This window comes from Enoplosus armatus, chromosome 20, assembly GCF_043641665.1.
Source record: "Enoplosus armatus isolate fEnoArm2 chromosome 20, fEnoArm2.hap1, whole genome shotgun sequence".
Lineage (NCBI taxonomy): Eukaryota > Metazoa > Chordata > Actinopteri > Centrarchiformes > Enoplosidae > Enoplosus > Enoplosus armatus.
Window position 1 is genome coordinate 11,513,572 of NC_092199.1, and position 18,729 is coordinate 11,532,300.

The 18,729-nt window shown below is 41.5% G+C and overlaps 1 protein-coding gene across 1 annotated transcript in view; it reads left to right on the top strand.

The window, feature by feature from the left end:
* The window catches only part of ankfn1b (ankyrin repeat and fibronectin type III domain containing 1b), a 103,470-nt gene that overhangs the window by 43,671 nt on the left and 41,070 nt on the right, over positions 1 to 18,729 (top strand). Inside the window, exon 4 of the mRNA XM_070927662.1 lies at positions 14,265 to 14,305. Within this exon, the coding sequence (XP_070783763.1) occupies positions 14,265 to 14,305 (41 nt within the window). The remainder of the gene's footprint in view (positions 1 to 14,264; positions 14,306 to 18,729) is intronic.

Below are 18,729 nucleotides of genomic sequence, written 5' to 3' on the forward strand. Positions count from 1 at the left end.
TACTCTTTTAATAACAAACCAGTGTACCAGAATAGGCAATATTGCGGGTCTCTATGGCAACCACAGGCTTTGCACATAGGAGATAGAGAACATGGCCATCAGCAGCCAGGGAGGCAGGCAGGCAGACATTTTTAACCTTGACATTTTTGGAGAGATACCATTACAAGTTAGTCCAAGACTTCCCCATCGCCAGCCCAGCCATGAAACCCACTCTCAATGTTCTTTCCAGTTTTGGATACGTCTTTTTTTCCCCCTTCCCCCTGGTCCTCCTCTCCCCGACAGGTCTCACAAACATAGCCTGTCATTTTTAATAAATGCATGAAACTTAGCACTGGTTTTTGTCCTGGAGAATCTAGAAATGACTATGGCTGGTTGCAAAGACTCTCTGGAGAGGCCCAATGGGTGAGGGAATGGAGCTGGAAGGAGGAGCTGGCCCCCGAGACGCCTGCAAGCCGTCGGGATACACACTGGCCTGGCCACAAAAATGAGCCTCTGGCCTGTGTTGGCCGCTCCTCTGGCTTTACACAAATGCACTCTCACTGACACACGCACACACCAGTGGAAAAGTGTGACTGGAGGTGGCTGGGGAGCATGTAGAGAGGAAGAAAGATGATGGGAGAATTTGGGAATAGAGGGTGGAAGTGGAGGGCTGGGGTGTTGCAAATTCATTCATATTTCTCCCCCTCCCTGTACGAGCAAGCCAAACCTCACTGGGTGAATCAGTGTTCCTCGTAAACAAGCCGCAAGCACACAATGGCGCCTCCAACTCTAGAGAGTCAGAGGGAACGAAATGGGTGCACTGAGAAAATAAAAGAGAAGAAAACAGAAAAAGAGTGACAGAAAGACGGCCAACTTCCAGACTGACGTGCTGCTGAGGCGAACACACTCAGCAAAACATGCAAAACAAACAGAAATATTTAAATAAACGGCAAAAAAGGCAAAGAAGTTTTCCAGGGTAATATTGTAAATGATCCTGACCCCCATCTATCAGATATCTGTGGGTATCATGTCAGTGCCAGTGGCTCTGCTCTTATCCAACAGTCTCAGATTATCTTGGATGGCCATTTATTTTCAGGCTTTATGATGCACTGCGATTGTTTTGGCTGGGCTGTGTTCTAAAATACAGGAGCCCACCTATGCTCATGAGAATCTGTTTCAGCAACATAAACATACGCTGGAATCGTATGTACAGTGTAATTGTTTTGTGTAGTGCAACACATGATATATCATTCATGAGCCGAGCCAAGACCAGACCCTTGTTGGCTCCCACAGAGTCATATACCTTTCTTACCGTCGTATTTTAGTCCTCAAGCTCTGCCGTGATTGCACACAAAAGCAACAGGACCCTCTTAGGACTAATGTATTCAGATTACAGGCAATTATGGCTTATTACCATTTTGTGGGGGAAGCGGGGCTCATTTGCAGTATTTGTTCAGTGAATGTCTAATGGTGGGAAGGGGAGGGAGCCTTGCGCTTCCTGCTGTGCAAGCTGTGATGCTGCAGGAGGAACCGTAGCGTAGCGCAAATATTAACGACTCATTTCCCCCTCACCTGGAAGACGAAAGTGGAGCTAATCCAGATACATCAGTGCTAATAGCCCAAATAAATCACTCGCAAGCTCACTTTGTGGCTTGTTGTCTTTCGGAGGAACAGATACGGAAAATCAAGCCATGGCCTGGTGCTCATGAAAGGAACATAATTTTCTTACGTTTGAACTAAACTATCTCTTTGTTGCTGCAAAGTATATACTCTAATCAAACATCTAAGTTTTTGTTCTGAGTGGTAATGGCTTGCAGGAAAGTTCAGCTCTTGACATGTCAACAAACACCACGCCATCAACTTTTGTGTCACATTCCTTTGGCACAACTTGCACTCCATGTTCCTTCGCTTCAATTATACACACATGCTCAAATAGACGCCTTTGTCTTCACCCCTTCACTTCTGATCCTTTTTGTGTGTTGAGTGCAGCGATTCTGTTAGTGATCAGAGTCTTTGTAGTCTTTGTAGTGGTGAGTGGTGGGGCTAAATGAGGTCAATATTTAGAGTTTAAGCTGACATGGCTGTGTGTGCTATTTACACAAGAAACGCTGTCATCTTCCATATTCAAATTTGTGAAATCTTTACACCAATCGAACTGCTGAATAATCGAATGTTAAATATCTGGCTGCAGGGACTGCAGCTTTATTGCTTGCCCAGCTTAGCAGAAGCGTGCCAAAATCAATGTCACTTTGGTCCAATTTACTGAAAAACAAAAACAGCCTAAGCGTAAGTGTTAAGTGGTTTTTGGAAAGTTGGGCACCAAGGTTCTGAGACCGATTTATTCCACTGAGAAGAATTTAGCCGTTTCCTTTAATATTAAGAAGCTTTATCAGGAGGCAGGAGGCCATGCTGCTTTTATGGAGCAGTTTTAGTGTAGATTCTAAATGATCATAATGATATTCTGGCAGGACATGCCAGCAAAGTCCCCCTTTTACATCTTCGTCAGCGCTGCTAATTTAACTTACGGACTTACGGAAAAACAACCAAACGACACTGTCACTTACTGGCTAATACACCATGCTGTCAAACTCAGCATCCCTCCAGTGAAACATTTTGCTACACCAAATGTGAAGCATGAAAGGGTTGCTGTGTAGCACTGTTCCTTTTCCTCTGGACTCTCCATTTTTGTTGCTGTGTGATGGAGTCTGTGGCGGTATATTTAGGCGTATGGTTTGGGACAGGAAGAGGGGAAGCGCTGAGGTTATTTGATTGCTTCATTATGGTCATATATATGGCCATATATTTATGTATACTTTGTTATGTATGTCATTACATGTACACCAGTGAGTGTTTGTTTGTTTGTGTGCATGTGCTTGTGTGCGTGTGTGTGTGTGTGTGTGCGTGTGTGTGTGACTGAGTAAAGAGGGCTCAGTGTTTGGACCACCCTGTGAGCTGGGCTGAGTGACAGCATGGGCCTCAAGACTCTTGCAGTACACACACACACACACACACACACACACACAGGCACACACACTTGAGCACATACAGTACTCAAACACACACGTCAGCGAGCTCATTTTTCAACATGTTTTCTACTCTATTAATGTCTCATGACCAAATACATATCATGCTCCAAAGCAAACATGCTGTATTAAAATGAAATAAATCACTTTGGGATCAGGAGAGAACACACACTCTCTGGTATGACACAGTACCACCCAGTAGTATCACAGCGAATATACCAGTGTACCTGCTATTTTAACCCTACCCTATATTTCTCAACACCTGATTTGAAAAGACAGGTCAAACATTATTAAGGTGCTTTAGACATAATATTTTCACGTCCTATGTGAACTTGAGGAATAAAGTAAATGTGGTGATGACATAAAGCTAAATTGAAATGAATTGTTACTTATTTTCAGACCGTTTCGACTGTAATTTCCCATTAGTCACCAGTTGTTTCTCTTTATTACGCCGCAATGCTTGTAATGAATAGAGGCATGAGTCCAGATATCCACCACAATGAAGTGCTAGCCTTGCTAACAGTGTGTGTTTAGGCCTCCAGTCAGAAATTCAAAACAGGTCAGGCAGCGATGATGTCATTCATATCAAATACTTATTTTTCTTCCTACATTTCTTTTTCAGTCGTTGGACTAGTGTCTGTGGCCCGACCCCCTGCTGTCATGTAGAGAACACACACACACACACACACACACACACACGCACTCGCACACAGTGGTGGTTTTGCTATAGTCATGAGGACATTCTGTAGTTATCAAGAGAAAGAACATTATTTCTAGTGTTTTCAAACCGAGCATCTTACAATTACATCTGTTCCCATAATTTCCTAATTCCATAAATTACATGATTGTGGCTCAGGTGATAGAGGAATAACTGAAATTCCCAATGCGATAAATCCTTCTGTTTGACCTCTTAACCTCTGTTCTATGACATCCTCTGTTATTAGATGATAACTGTACTGATGCTGAGTCTCAGTCTCAGTGCTTATAGTTTAATAATATTATTGCATAGCGGAAGTCCTAAAAATATGACTGCTGAGAGGCAACTAATCTAGCCAGCCATCTCAAATGAGAGGCCGGCGTTGCTAAATGAGAAGCCGATCAGAGCTTTCTCTTATTACTCCCTAACTCAGTACAGTAGAGCCTTGCTTGGATCAGCTAACACATAAAACATTATACAGTACAGAAAAAAGCATCCCAGCTTGACTTTCACTGTCATAACTCCTACTTTGGGCATCTTAAACTGGGCTAAGGTCTTACAAATGTTCTATTACACCTGCACGTTCATTTTAAAGACAAGTATTATAGTCACACACGCTGCTGTAGTCTTGTTTCTGGTGTCTCTCTGTTGTTAGAAACACTGTTTTATGTGAATATTGCTGTCCTTTCCATCAGTGCACTCAACCCCCAGTAATTAAACAGAGATCTGAACTATTATTACAGTATTTTGATAGTTGTATGACTCAATCTGAAAAGAGCTTTGCGAAGTGCGGCAGCTGTTTGCAGTAGCAGAAAGAGAAGGGAGGAGAGACACTGGCTTGCTGGTTGGCTGGTGGACCGACTGGGGACATCAAAGAGGACGAAGCCAGCTTCGAGCTGAGCTCTCTCCAATGATTAAAAGCAGGGGCCACAGTAACGTCTGGATGGGCCATTTAAAACTAATGAGGGAAAATAAATAGAGCCATGGCCATTGGCATGTGTGTGTGTGTGTGTGTGTGTGTGTGTGTGTGTGTGTGTGTGTATGCATATATATGTGTGTGTGTGTGTGTTTCCATCTGTCTATATGTATGTCAGTCTGACTATCTTTGAGCAACAAACAATGTGTGTGTGCAAGTCTTAACAATGTCATAACATTATGAAATATGTGAATTGTGTGACGTACAATAAAGTTTTCACTCCACTAGAATTTGACACAAAATGCGTGCAGGCTATGTCTTCCTCCTCGCTGATGTGTCACCACCTGTAGATCTATTCTACAGAAGTGTATCTGTATAGTCATATGCTGATAATTATCGGCGTCATATTTTACATCCATATTGACTCACCCTGCGTCGCTGTGAGTGACTGTTTATAGTGCTGTGTGTGGTACGCTCTGAAGGATGTAGCGTAGGCAGGACGCATTTTGATTTTATGAATGAGTCATGTTACTCTGGATCATTCGTCCTCTCCTCTCATGCTGCTGTGACACACACACACACAAACAGGAACATGCGCACAGAGTGAGGTGGGTGACAGTTAGTGGAAGCACGTGCTGACATCGGGCTCATCAATTTTTAGAGAATCTGTGGGGCTGACAACAAAACCATGTGTTCTGTTTCTTCAAGGGTGAAGGTCGTTGTTACTGGTGTCTATAAGTAAATTGTGTAAGTCATGAGTGACATCAGCACTGGATGCATTGTAGGCGTTTATTAGTCATCATAATTAACTACATGTACTTGCTAGGAACTTGTATTTGTGATATTCTTTGATTGCTTAACCAATCTTCCCTTTTTTTTTTTTTACACTATTCTGCTTATTTCTTTTACTACATTTTTCATTCTCTTCTACAATAATTTATGCTTGCCTTTCGTCTTATTTTCTAATTTGCAGTTCTCCGCTTCTTTGTCATCTTTTTCCCTTGTTGTCATCATCTTTTCCATGTTCAAAGCGCAGCTCAAGCAAAGGCACAGACTGCAGAGCTCCTACAACAAGCCACAGTTTTCTTTGTTGATAATCCAAGTGCTTGGCCCGATGATAGTACAAAAAGCCAACCCATCTTAACGGATTCCAGGCCCCTTTCACAATGTGACTTTTTTATTATTACAAGTTGCATTTAGTGTCAGAGTTGAGTTATTTCTCAATCCAGTGCTCTTCCAAGATCTAATGGGCAATTATCTGTGGAGGAGAAGTTAATGGGTGTCCCATTTCACAAAGTCCCCAGTTATTTATGTCAATGAGCGCCATTGTGTGGAAACGTGGCAGATCCGTGCTAACCGCTTGCCTTGTTTAGATTTTCTCTATGGAATCCCACACCCATTGTAAGCCAGCACTAACCACAAGACCAATGTGTGTGTACGTGTGTCTGTATGTCAGTGTGTGTGTTTTATATTGTACAGTATAGACCAATGTAACGTGTACATACATGCATGATGAAAGTATATACTGACAGACAAATACGCGCACACACACGCATTGGCCACCCCGGTACACACAAACCCATATAAACAGACATCCCGCCTCCCACATGCACCACACACACACACTCACCACAGACACTCACACAAGCAGAGCCGTAGACCTACCACCACATACCCAGACACCCCCCTACACACACACACACACACACACACACACACACACACACACATCAGCCACAGCCACATATGCAGGCATCCCCCCCGTACACGCACAGAACCAGAGACCCACCACCAACATCAACACCCACAGGCTCGGGCTCGGTGACATCATGGCTTGGATGACAGCACGTCTTCCAGCCCTATTAGTCTGATTGTAGGTGGCTCCGCCGCAGTGATTTATGGGTAAATATCCATAGTCTCTCTCTGCTGTGTTGATTTATGAGCCATGTTTTGGTCCCTTTGGTCCCCAGACCACAAGACTTGGGAGGGGGAGTCCTGTACAAATAATGACATTGTAAAAAGTGGAGACAGTGAGACAGAGGGGGAGAAGACCCGCCCTGTCACTCTCTCATCACCCGCTGCTGTTGACATGTTTTGATTGGTCAGTGAAATCAGGAAGCACGACGCACGCATGTGTGATGCCAGCTAAAGCCTTCTCTTTCAGTCATCTTGTAGTTTTTCTCCATTTGCATGCACCTGCCCACCTGTAAATGTGCCTAGCTAGCTGTCTCCCTTTGCATCTGGCTTCCTGTCAGCCACCCTCGTCTTTCTTTGCCATTTGTTTTCCTATTGATGTAATGTATCTGTCTTTCAGCTCTCCTTTGTCATCTGTTTTCTTTCCCTCTTTTGTCTTTGCCTCAGAAGTGTCTGAGTTTTTAAGAGCCCTATTAATTCTGTCTAACACCACAGTGGAAAATGGATTAGAATAGAAAGAAAGAAAGAAAGAAAGAAAGAAAGAACACACTGTTCCATCACATCACCCTTGCGTCCATTTTTGTTCTATATTTATGGAGCATATTACTGTTTGTATTCTGCAAATTGCATAGTAAATTATTTGAGCTTTATGGCTCATGAAACCTTTGTATAAATCCAGAAACACCTTGTGGTGATTTTTGAAATGATTTTACCCAACATTTTTCAAAATTTTGTCAACTTTTAGAATAACAAGAAGTCTGGGTATAATTACACCAATAACTTCTGCACATGCATACATAATTTAAATTTATTTGGCTTTCTTTTGCCATATTTCACTTCTTTCTCCCATTTGATTCCAGTTTTTTGTTTGTTTGTCTGTTTAAATGGTTTCCTTTTCTTTTTTATCTCCATCTTTTTCACCTTCTTGTTTTTCTCTCTGCCAACCCAGATGCGTGGGAGGCCCCCAGTTGGCTGCTACGAGCTGTTGTTTATAATTGGGTTGTGCTTTGTTACCATAGCATGCAGAATGTTGCCCTCAGTCCAAACATATCTGGCAATCAATTAAGCAGTAAAAATGCATGCTGATGATGTAACAACTAGCAAAAAAGGATAGCAGATAGTTGTGAAATGTCATAAAACTCACAGATTGGCTAATTTACTGGCCAATTGTTGCAAGATGCAAGAGTTGTATCTCAAAGGTGTTCTACTTTGTTGTTGATAAGCACTATAGCTGTTTTATATTAATGAATATCATTTTAATTATACTTGGAGACAGATTTGCATGTTTTTATTGCTTTTTTTGCTTTTCTCCTCCATCAGAAGCAAAATGTTTGTCTAGGGAGTCAGTGGCTCATTATTCCATTACAGCAATTTACCGTATATTTTATAATGTTCACTTTGAACACCCACAGTTCACAGTAATGTAATGATTGTATATATAATCGCAACTTAGCGGTAATATTACATTGTTGTTGTGGGGAGGCTCAGCAGAGCGTAGTGTGTATCCTGAAGCCAGCTGTCACAATCTCCTCCCAGGAGCCTGTATAGGACGGATACACTGAAAGGCCACCAGGAACCCATTGAGAGCCCTTAAAGGAAGTTGCTGAATGTGTGTGTGGATGTGTGCATGCATGCGAATGAGTGGTGTGTGTGTGTGTGTGGATGTATTGGGATGTGTGCGTAATTGTGTGCGAGTTATAATTAGAAAAGCTTCTCCTGACTGACAGGTGTTGGGACAACCTGCTGCGGGCCCCTCAGTGGTGCATGCTGGGTGCCTGCATCTCCTCTTGTCTCTAGAAACTGGAAGGTGAATTTTACTGTTTCCGAAAGCAAGGGTGGATGGAGAGACAGACGGACACAAGTAGGAATAGGAGGGTAAAAAAAGAAAGTATGACAGTGTTTCCTGTGTATCCTTTCAGAGAAACGCCAGCATGTTTGACATTTCCACCAGCTATGAGTAATGTTGCCTATACCGCTCAGGCTGCACAGCACTCGCTCACTGGACAATGAGGTGGCAGAGATTTGTGTGTGCCCACAGCCAGACACTGAAAACGCACAGTGAGTCACAATACGCCATGCCAACACCGCACACACACATACAGTCTCTCATACATACACGTATGGACACCGACTCGCTCACAGCAGTTATCCACAGTCACACTAAAGGTCACCAGCCACCACACACAATGTAGGTTTCATCACTAAATTGATTTATGTTGACGTTCTCCAGAGCTAAAAGTCTGTTAACTGTAAGAGGAAGCATGATTTACCTACTGGTCATAACCAGTGCAGTCTACATGCTGGTTTTCATGTGTCTAATAGTCCTTTTAGACTGATGCTCAACCTGTGGGTCGAGGTCATTGACCTGACACCAGACGCTTTTAATTTTTACAGCATGTGTCGTGATCCGCTGGTCAAAATATTCTGCTGCCTTTTTTAACTGCAGTTTTGTTTATACAATTCTTGTCATCACATGAACCAAAAGTGTAACATTCACTAGTTTCCAGACAAATTCAAGAGTCGCACAGCGGCTGGACCTTGCTTCAAGAAGTGGCTCATTTTTAAGCTTGTGTGCTCAAGTTTTACATGATTAAATGTGACATTTGTTGTAAATTATGATATTGCTTTCATGTCCATGGAAGATGTGTGCTGTAACAGAACAGTCAATTTTTTATGGATTCAAAATACGTTTAGCTTATCCGTGCTTTATTGTAGTACCACAGGCTAGCATGGAAATCCCTCTTTCAGTTTGAATGACATAGAATAGATTATTTACAGACTCCAGAAATTTACAGAAAGAAAACTGTAATTAAACTATTAATAAAAATGTTACAGCACTTATTAGAGTCTCGTGCGCACATCTTATGTTAAGAGCTTGTCTTGAGGATATCACAGGTCAGTAGATCCCATGTGAGTCAGCTTTATGTGAGAAACACCAGTTCACAGTGTAAACAGTAATAGGGGCAGTCAGATTCTGTACAATGACACAAATGTTTACCATGCTTCAGAAGGGGGGAATCGTTTTTGTTCTATCTAATATAAATGTGTCTGTGGGTACATTTGTCTGATCACTGACATGTAGAAGTGACTGAACTCATCCACTCTGGCGGTGTCTCTTTGGGAGGTCAGCGTGTCACTATATATTAAAACAATGAAATACTGGAATCTTGTTCAAATATCAATTTTTATCATCAACCACTGTATACTGATGACTTGCTGCTATACACACAAAAAAACTGATTTGTGCTGTTCCTCAGTTTTAGACACCTGTGTACATCCAAGACAATAATTAGCACCAGGGAGTTGTGGCTCAAATAGATAATTAGCTAATTGTTTATTTACTGCTGACTCTAAATCTGAGTTGTCCTTCCAAACGTAATTGGAAAACAATGCTGTAGTCTCATTTTTCCTGCATTTAATGAGCAGAAAGCCAGTTCCAACCCATACAAAAGATTTTCAGAAAAAGAAGTATTTGACGCACAAGCAGAAAAAGTGACAGTGCTTTGAGTAAATGTATGTACAGAGATTGTCTAAATGCTTGTCCGTTCAGAGTAGAAACGAGGAAGTGCACCTGCTATGTGAGGTCCCCTCATCTGTCTGTCATCTACACAACTTCTTCCCCTCCTGTAAACCTTTCCCCTCTTCCCCGCCGATCATTCTCTTCAGGCTACTGTGTCTATAATGAGCATTTCCTCCTACCCCCCCCACCTCGCCACCTATTCTCTCACTTTCTCCCCCCCTCCTCTCCTGTCCTCCCCTTCTCACTGTGTGCAGAATTGGAGAAGCTTATCGCCTAGCAACCACAATTAAAGTACAACAAGTCAGTGGCAGTAGCAGCCACCATCGGAGCAAGCTTCACAAACCTTCGTGTGACCAACGGCTTTAGACAGAAAGAGAGGAAAACAGAGAGAGTTCGATTGGGAGGGAGGGAAACGGAGCTAAAGAGTTGAAGTTGGACAGGTGAACAGCAATTAGAGCCACCACTGGAACACCACAGTGAGGACTTTGGGTTTGGAAAACGAGAGAAAAAGAAGACAGGGGGAGTGGAGTAACGTTCTCCGACTGGGTTCACTTGGTTGGATTTGACAGGTATGTGTGTGTGCTGGATGCAGTGGATGCAAAGTGAAGGTATTCTGCAAACACGACGGTGTTTATTTGTGTGTTTACGAGTATTACTGCTTGTGTATTTTTGTTTGCTCGTGTGTCAGTATTTTGTTAAGCGGATTATGCTTTTGAGAAATTTGGCAAGAATACAGCATATATTGTCACTGTAATTTCACAGCTGTGAGGGAATGCCTCAGTTTTATTGGTACCTGCTGTAAAGGTATGCGTTTACACACCTGCTTCCCTACACACACACACACACACACACACACACACACACACACACACACACACACACACACTAAGACAGATGCAAACTGACTGTGGGTAAAACTGGAATCTGATGATTGATTTGAGGACTGACTACTCAACTGTTTCTTATGTATTTATTCTTATTAGAGCCATATCAGCCATATCATGATTTTTGCTTGTAATTTGCAAAAATGTCCTACACCTGGTGTAAATCCAGCTAAGTGTCTCCCCAATGTTCCCCAATATCATTTAATTGACTAAGGTGCTAAGAATAGTTGTCAGGTGTGATGTCTCCTGCTGCCATTGTCTATGGAAACATGCTGTGCGGTGCTTTCTGAGTAATGACACAGAAATGATATGATTCATGGAGAGGGAAAGGATTTGTATGAGCAGCTGAGATTGCACGCGAGCTGTTAGTCCTGACTTGAATTTTGCTCTTAGTTTGTGTGATTTGTTAGTGCTGCTTACTGTGGGCACAGAGGGTCAGAGGTGAAAGGGTGCAGATGGCAAGTTGCATGAACACCATGAACCAAGTTTGTGAGAAGCTGGTGTACATACAGTATATAAAATATCATTTGATGCCATTCATTTGATGGATGATCCCATCTAGGTAGGCCGATTGATTGATGATGAATCCACATGGAAACAGCAATGAAGCTTGCTTCCATAACTTCACATACTCCATACTTACACACGTGACACACTGTCACATGTGGGAATGCTTGCTTATGTGTTTGTGTGGTCATAAGTGTTTCCACTGGTTATACATTTGAGCTTCTGCTAAACAGATCCAAACCGCTGATATTGTGCGATTTGAAAAGGAAACATTTTTGTCAGAGTGAATACCCAAATAATTATCATAGATTTTCTGAGCAATTGTTAATCGTGTGATTTTGAAACTTGTGAAGTTGTGCATTTTATATGGCAAGAGGGACAGAGGCTGTGATTGTTCAAAAATGATGATAATATCAAATAAAACTGGTTGATTTTATGCACATAAACAGGTGCATTATGAACTAGAAATATACAGTTATCTTGAAACCTATTTGATTTTCAACTTGGAGTTGAAGGAAAAAAACTTTAAAATACACTCATACACTGGCACTATGCCAGTTTGTTTTTCAAAATGGCCAAAGAAATTCAATAAGCTATTTTGACTGTAATTCTGAAAACAAGCTACACATCTGACAATTATTTGGGAATATGGAAATCACAATGAATTGCAGAATCAGAATCAGAAATACTTAATTGATCCTGGGGGGGAATTACACTGCAATTGGTATTCCTGCGAAGTAGACAGTTTCTCCATTTAAGAAATAAAGTCTCAGCCTGTTTATTCATGCTGTGATGTGGTAATTATTCAGCCTGAAAGGTGGCTCTAAAATAGAGCTCATTCACCCCCCACAGACCTGTCTTTAACACCCACCTGCCCTCATCCTCATGGCAGAGTGGCACTACCTGTGGGCACTGTGGGGGTGCTGGGAGGTGAAAGGTCAGTCACTCTGTATGGCCCATCCTGTCCCCACCAGGAGGATGAAGCTCATATGCAGACTGATACGCACAGAGAAGTCAATCGCTGGTCAAAATGTCACTGCAGTGCACACATAAAAGCGCACACACACACACACACACACACACACACACACACACACACACTCAAAACCCCAGAGTAGAGGAGTCGCTTGCTGGTGAAAATGTCATTGCACTGCTTACATAAAAGCATGCACATACACATGCACACACTCACACTCAAAACAACAGTTCCCTCTGATGTTCAGTTTGAGATTCAAAGGGAGGGAATGCCTTTTTCTCTCTCGTTTTTTAAGCATACAGTACTGTACCAGTCATAGAAAAGGACCAAAGTCACTGAACACCAGTAATGTCCATTAATGGCTCCAGTGTTCTGATCAAATTTGAGACATTGGGCCCTTTTTTATCGTGGCAGCACAAGGACCAGCACAAGCAGCGCTCCGACCATTTGGTATTTTCCTGACCTTGAAATTTGCCCGAAATACCAGTTTGGTTTTGGCGCAGACAGGTGGGAGGTTCATTCGGCGGCACAGAGTGAGTTGTTGGTATTTTGGTGAACAAAATGTCTTGTTCAGGCGTGCTAAGAATAGACGTCTCAGAACTGCGTCAATCTGATGATTTTATCAACAACAGCAAACCAAATACTCAAATGCAAAGCATAAAACCTGCTTAAAACCCAAATAGATAATTTGAAACTAAATAAATAATGAATAATTAAACACTCTCCAACCAGTAGATGCGTTTACACTGGCACCATATAAGGAGCCTTTACTAGCCTCCTTGCTAAACATGAAAATGCAAAACAGCAACAGAGTTTCACTCCAAAAACGTCTCCAGCCTAAGGCCAGCTATGTGTACATGTATGTGTTGAGTGTGTTGTGTGTCTTGTGTCTGTCTCAGCACGCTCACCACTGAGAGCTATACACCTCCACAAGATGCGGACGGCGGGGGGATGCTTTGTGTATAGGTGTGTTTTTGTGTCAATGTGTGTGCTCTACATGCGTGCCTAATAAGTCGGCTCTGCCGGAGGGATGTATTCAAACGTCCCCTGTTGAGCAGAGCTGGCAGGAAGTATTGTTTTTGCACTTTCTGAACTCAGCTGACTTCATCATCAGGGAAATGGCTTTTAAACATGTCTCTCACTCTCTCCTCTTGCTTCCTCTCATACTTACTTTTTCCTTCCTGAACATACATACACAGACGCCACATTGTGATAAATGCGTGTGAATAAAGTAAATCCACTGTATAAGTGTTTGTAATTGTAGCCAAAGAGCTAATTATTTTTCACCAGAGACAAGGTCATTACCCATGTAATTGGCTCTTACAGGGTGGCATTGATCATTTGACTGGTGTTGCCTTGAAGGTAAATGTTCAGATTAGTGGCAGGGCTGAGACATACATAAACTGTAGGTCACCTTGACTGTAATAAACCAAACTCAATTAAAGGAGAAAGCAGGATGTCTCTGCCCTTGTGTTTGTGTAATTGGCTTGTTTTTTAGTTAATTAACTTGCTGATACTTTGATTGAGGACAGTACATTTTGTGCACAGGCTTACACATACTTTTCTGCCTGCAATATACAATTACTGCCATCAGCTATTAGCATTCAGCTATTTCAGGTAACTGGATGTAGCCATCTAAGTCCCTGCAGGACAGCCAAGCCTACACAAATGTAACAAAATACAAGGGGAATTGCCGTATATACTGTATGTAAAAATACGCTCTTCAGCCCACCCTGTGGTTTTACAGCATGTAGGGGAGTGCCATCTATGGAGTACTAAAGGATGGAGACACAATATGCTTGTCTTATATGGGGATTGTAATGTCTGTTTTTCTTCTCTTATTTCCAGAGTCTGGGCTCTGCTGACCGAAAGGAGAATCAGCATAAGAAGTAAGTCCCATCCATTCGCCTGCACCTGCAATCATGATGGCAACAACAGCTGAACTCCTTGTTGCAGTGACATTAACAGTTCATATTGGTTGTCATTCTGTCATGTTGTAAAAACATATTGCAAGTTTCCTAATACTGATCTTGAGTCATGTGTTGCCATGAAAATGCAACGCATTAATCTGACCTCATTAGCATAACTGATTATGTCTAATGTGTCATGGTGGTTAAAGAAGGACCTTAAGCAGCTCAATTTTGACAAATATTGGTAACTAAAGAAGTTCCTAAAGAATTTGATCTGATTCATTTGTGTACAAATGCAAGTGTATCCCAGTGTGTGTGTGTGTGTGTGTGTGTGTGTGTGTGTGTGTGTGTGTGTGTGTGTATTTAAAAAGGAGGTTAAGTCTGTCTAAGCCTGACCTATAATCCATTCCATAACAGTATTACTATTCCAGTTTTTCAGCATGGCACTGTTCAGCATGGCACACGATCGGAATAGGAATCTGCTTTAATTTGTCACATGGAACAAAAGCACTCGCAGGTTTTGTACTTGCTTTCAATTATCCCAAAAATGGGTGAACTGAAAATCTGTTCTGTGAAATTATGAGGGAAACCTAGTTACTCTGTGAAAGGAAACCGAGAGGAGTTGTGTTTTTCAGTAACTAAGAGCGCCTCTGCCAAGTGATATCTTGACAATGACATCTTCTGTGGGTTTGTGATTCACACCTGTGAGACAACACTGTAAACCACTGAGTGTGTTATAACAGCAGGAGAGAATTAGTAATTTATATGAGATAGGCCTTTATTACCCCAGTTTTATGTCTATCATACTTTGGTGGGAAGCCTCTGTTTTCTGATCTGCTATTATTAAATCTTCCATTACTATTTGCTGTTAATGCAAACTCTACAACACTGACTCTATATGAACAAACAAACCACTACTGTGAATATATTCTTTCAGTCGTTCAGTAACCATTGGCTTTGCCAATTACACCACTTGTGCTTGCCAATAACATTTCCTACTGGAGTATGTTGGGGCCAATAACAGGACAAAAAGCAAGCATTTTAATGGAAAACATGCCTTTTTGTAAATCTGATACCACTGCGTGAAATATCTAGAAACTAACCCAATATATGAGGGGCACTGCAAATCAGTGTCAATTGACAATGGGCACATAGTGACAGACAAGTGGGGCGGGAACTAAATCAGACTAAATTAGCTGTATATTTTAGTTGCCAAGCAACCAAAGCCATGGACATTCATACTTATCTTCCCAACACATCTCTCTCCTGTCAGTTTCTTCCTAGCAGCAGTGCAGCCAGCATGGTCTGTGCACCTAGAGTTTCTCTGTGTGAATGGAAATGACCACAGAGGTGATTATCCAATTCCGTCTCTTCTCCAAGACATTTCAGGATGCCTCACTTTGGACTAATTAGCCAATTAACTCATTAGAAGATTATATGCTAGCTTTGTTCCTTGGAAAGCTTTGAATTGAAGCCTCAATGAGTGTAACCTTTGTTTGAGTACATTCATGCCGTCTCAGACAGCCAGGTACTCTTGAAACCATTGATTGTTTATCTTTGTGAAAGCAGTCAGAGGTGTGATCCTGTGTTTGCTGTCCATGTTTGGATGGTTTTATAGCAGCAGCCCATGTAAGCATTCACGATTTAAGAACTTAATTTGTCACAAGCGCATAAAGTTCTTGAACTTTTAATGTTTAGATGGTAAATGTGTGCGATGTCCTAAAAATGGAAAAGATAGAAAATGGAGAAACGCAAGCAGGCTTAATGAAAGAAGATTTTTCTTGTTGACTGAAAATGTTTCTCAATAGTTTTCCGGGTTATACCCACAGCCCACTTCATGTGAGTCAGACTACTGATAGTGGGACGTGTGCTCCATCATAGATGTAATGTACACTTTTTTTTGTCATATCCGAGGTGTCTAATGTGCCAGGTGTGCTGTCACGTTGAGCACCGCCAGAATGGGAGACATCTGGAGACAAGCAGCTTTTCAATTTATTCAAAAACCAGTCGAACAGACATCATGGAACGTCAAGTATCAGGAGTCTTCCCCAGACAAAGAGTGAGAAACACTCTGCCACACATACACAGGAGGGTAAATGGCAAACAGTATGAGTACACATACAAGTACATGTTTTTCATATCAAAATGACCATTAACCTGAGGAGCTTATGACAACATACAGGCATTTCTTCCTCAACACAGGCTGAGTGTATGTGTTGTTTGCCTGTGTAGCTGAGTATTGGTGTGTGCTCTTTAATATCCCATCTGTATTATCTCTTCCTCCTCCATATTAACAATCACTTCCTCTCTGTTCTGGCTCCCATTCTGCCTTTTGTTCTGCTTTCCACAGGGAAGATAATTAGTAGTTTTGAAGGGGTGTCCTATCACGACTATGTAGATAACATTCAGCCTCAAATTGTCTACAGAACAATTTTATATAATTGCTTGAATTGCATTCTCTTCCTCTTGACCAGCATGTCGAGGATTTGAGTTGTTCCCCTTCTTACCTACAGATGGAATATTACTAAACTCTGCCTCATTGTTCCTCCAGATGGAGATGATCATTCATGCCCTTATTTTGTCCCACTTGGTTCACAACTCTGCAACTCTCTCCTTTTACGTGTTTTCGCAGGTAATCACTGGATCATTTACAAGTGGTTCAGACTGCCTCTGTAAGGCTTATTACCAGGTGTACTAAAAGGTCTCACCTTACACCTATAGCGATATCTTTATGCTCACCAAACTCAGAGGCACAGAGGACTCCTGCACAAAGCAGGACAAAAACATGCAACCAGTTTCCAAAAAGGATGCAGTTATGTAACATAACTGTGTGCCTAAAATATTTACTGGTCAATCAATTGTTATTATTTTGCCTCTTTTTTTACTGTCTCAATGCATGTGTTTCATCAAGACATTCGAGATTTTATGGAGCTTTTACTTTCAAATTGCCTTTTTATCTCTTTTTTTTTTGTTACTATTATTGATACATTTATTTCATCACAGTTTTTGTTATTGATTTAAACACCTAAATTGACCTTAATCGGTGACTGAGAGCCTCAGATTAGGGCTTCTTAGTTGTACATTGCTCCAACTTTAAAACCAAAAGGCTTTTGGTTGTGCTTTTGAAGGTCTGGCCCAGAGACACTCTCTTTTTCTTTGGACTTCAGAACTTTATGGACACTGTAGGCACCTTTCAAAAAGCAACTGCGATATTTATGTGTGCAGTTTTCACTTTTTTCCTACTATGTTTTATTCACTTTATCTTTTATAGAAACACTTTGTGCTCATGACAGCTTGTACTCTATATTAGAAGACTTCACTTTCTGAACATAACTCGTCTTTCCCACTTATGCTGGGTGCAGACAGTACAGGAAGGAGGGAATAATGGAAGGATGGGGTGCTGAGGGTGTGTTGGAGGTTCTGGGATGCTTTCCTTTTTTCATGGAGCAAGGGATTTAGGTACGGATGTCAGGGAAGAGAGAACTTGATTAGACTAATTTATTCACGGGAGAAGGCCGTGTAATTGTTCTCATATGGGGGTGACGTGTGTGTGCGTATGTGTGTGTATGTGAGATGGAATAACTTAAGGTGAGTAAGAAGGGATGTTTGTTCTCCAGCAATGTTCCTGAGTTTTTTTTAGATAATAAAAGTATATTCTAATTCTGTGTAATTTCTCACTGCCACAGTAAAATAGAGATCCTCTTCTGGCAAACCACATAGGCATGTGGAAGATGGTGTATACACCTTATATTATCTATAGTGCGGGATGTAAAGGGGTTTCCTTAAGAGCAGTGTTATTTTAAATAGATGAGGGATAACCTTCCAAGCAGAAAAATATGCACACCACTTTAGAGAAAAATTGTTCTAATTATAAAGGGCTCATCAGGTGCTCATTTTTCTTCTAATATTGACATTTATGCAAGAAAAGACGTCTTTGAAAAGAGGTATATCATTTTCAAAAATGGAAATCACTTTGCCATTTAATGAAGGATAGCTTGGCTTTGAATATCTGATATTTCATGACCTCTCTATTGCTGAGACAACCATCAGACACTCAATTCCTCCTTTCACTCCAGGGACTACGCCTCAGACCCCGCTGTTGTTTTACCGCCACGCTCCCCACAGTTGACGGACTTTTTCTCCCAGCAGTCGCTGCTTGTTGCCGTGGTTACATGTGTCACAGGAGACAAAGCCCCGCAGCATTTAAATCACAGCAAAATAACATAATTTCATTTAGCGTGTGATACACAAGTCCTGAATGGGGCGGATCAAATGCATTGTCTTGTGTCTCAGATCAGAGGAAGGGAGATCAGTCATCTACTGTAATATATGACTCATAGGCCAATAAGCATTAACATGGAAAATATATCCTTTGCAAACTAAAGCAAAAAGAAAATTAACAT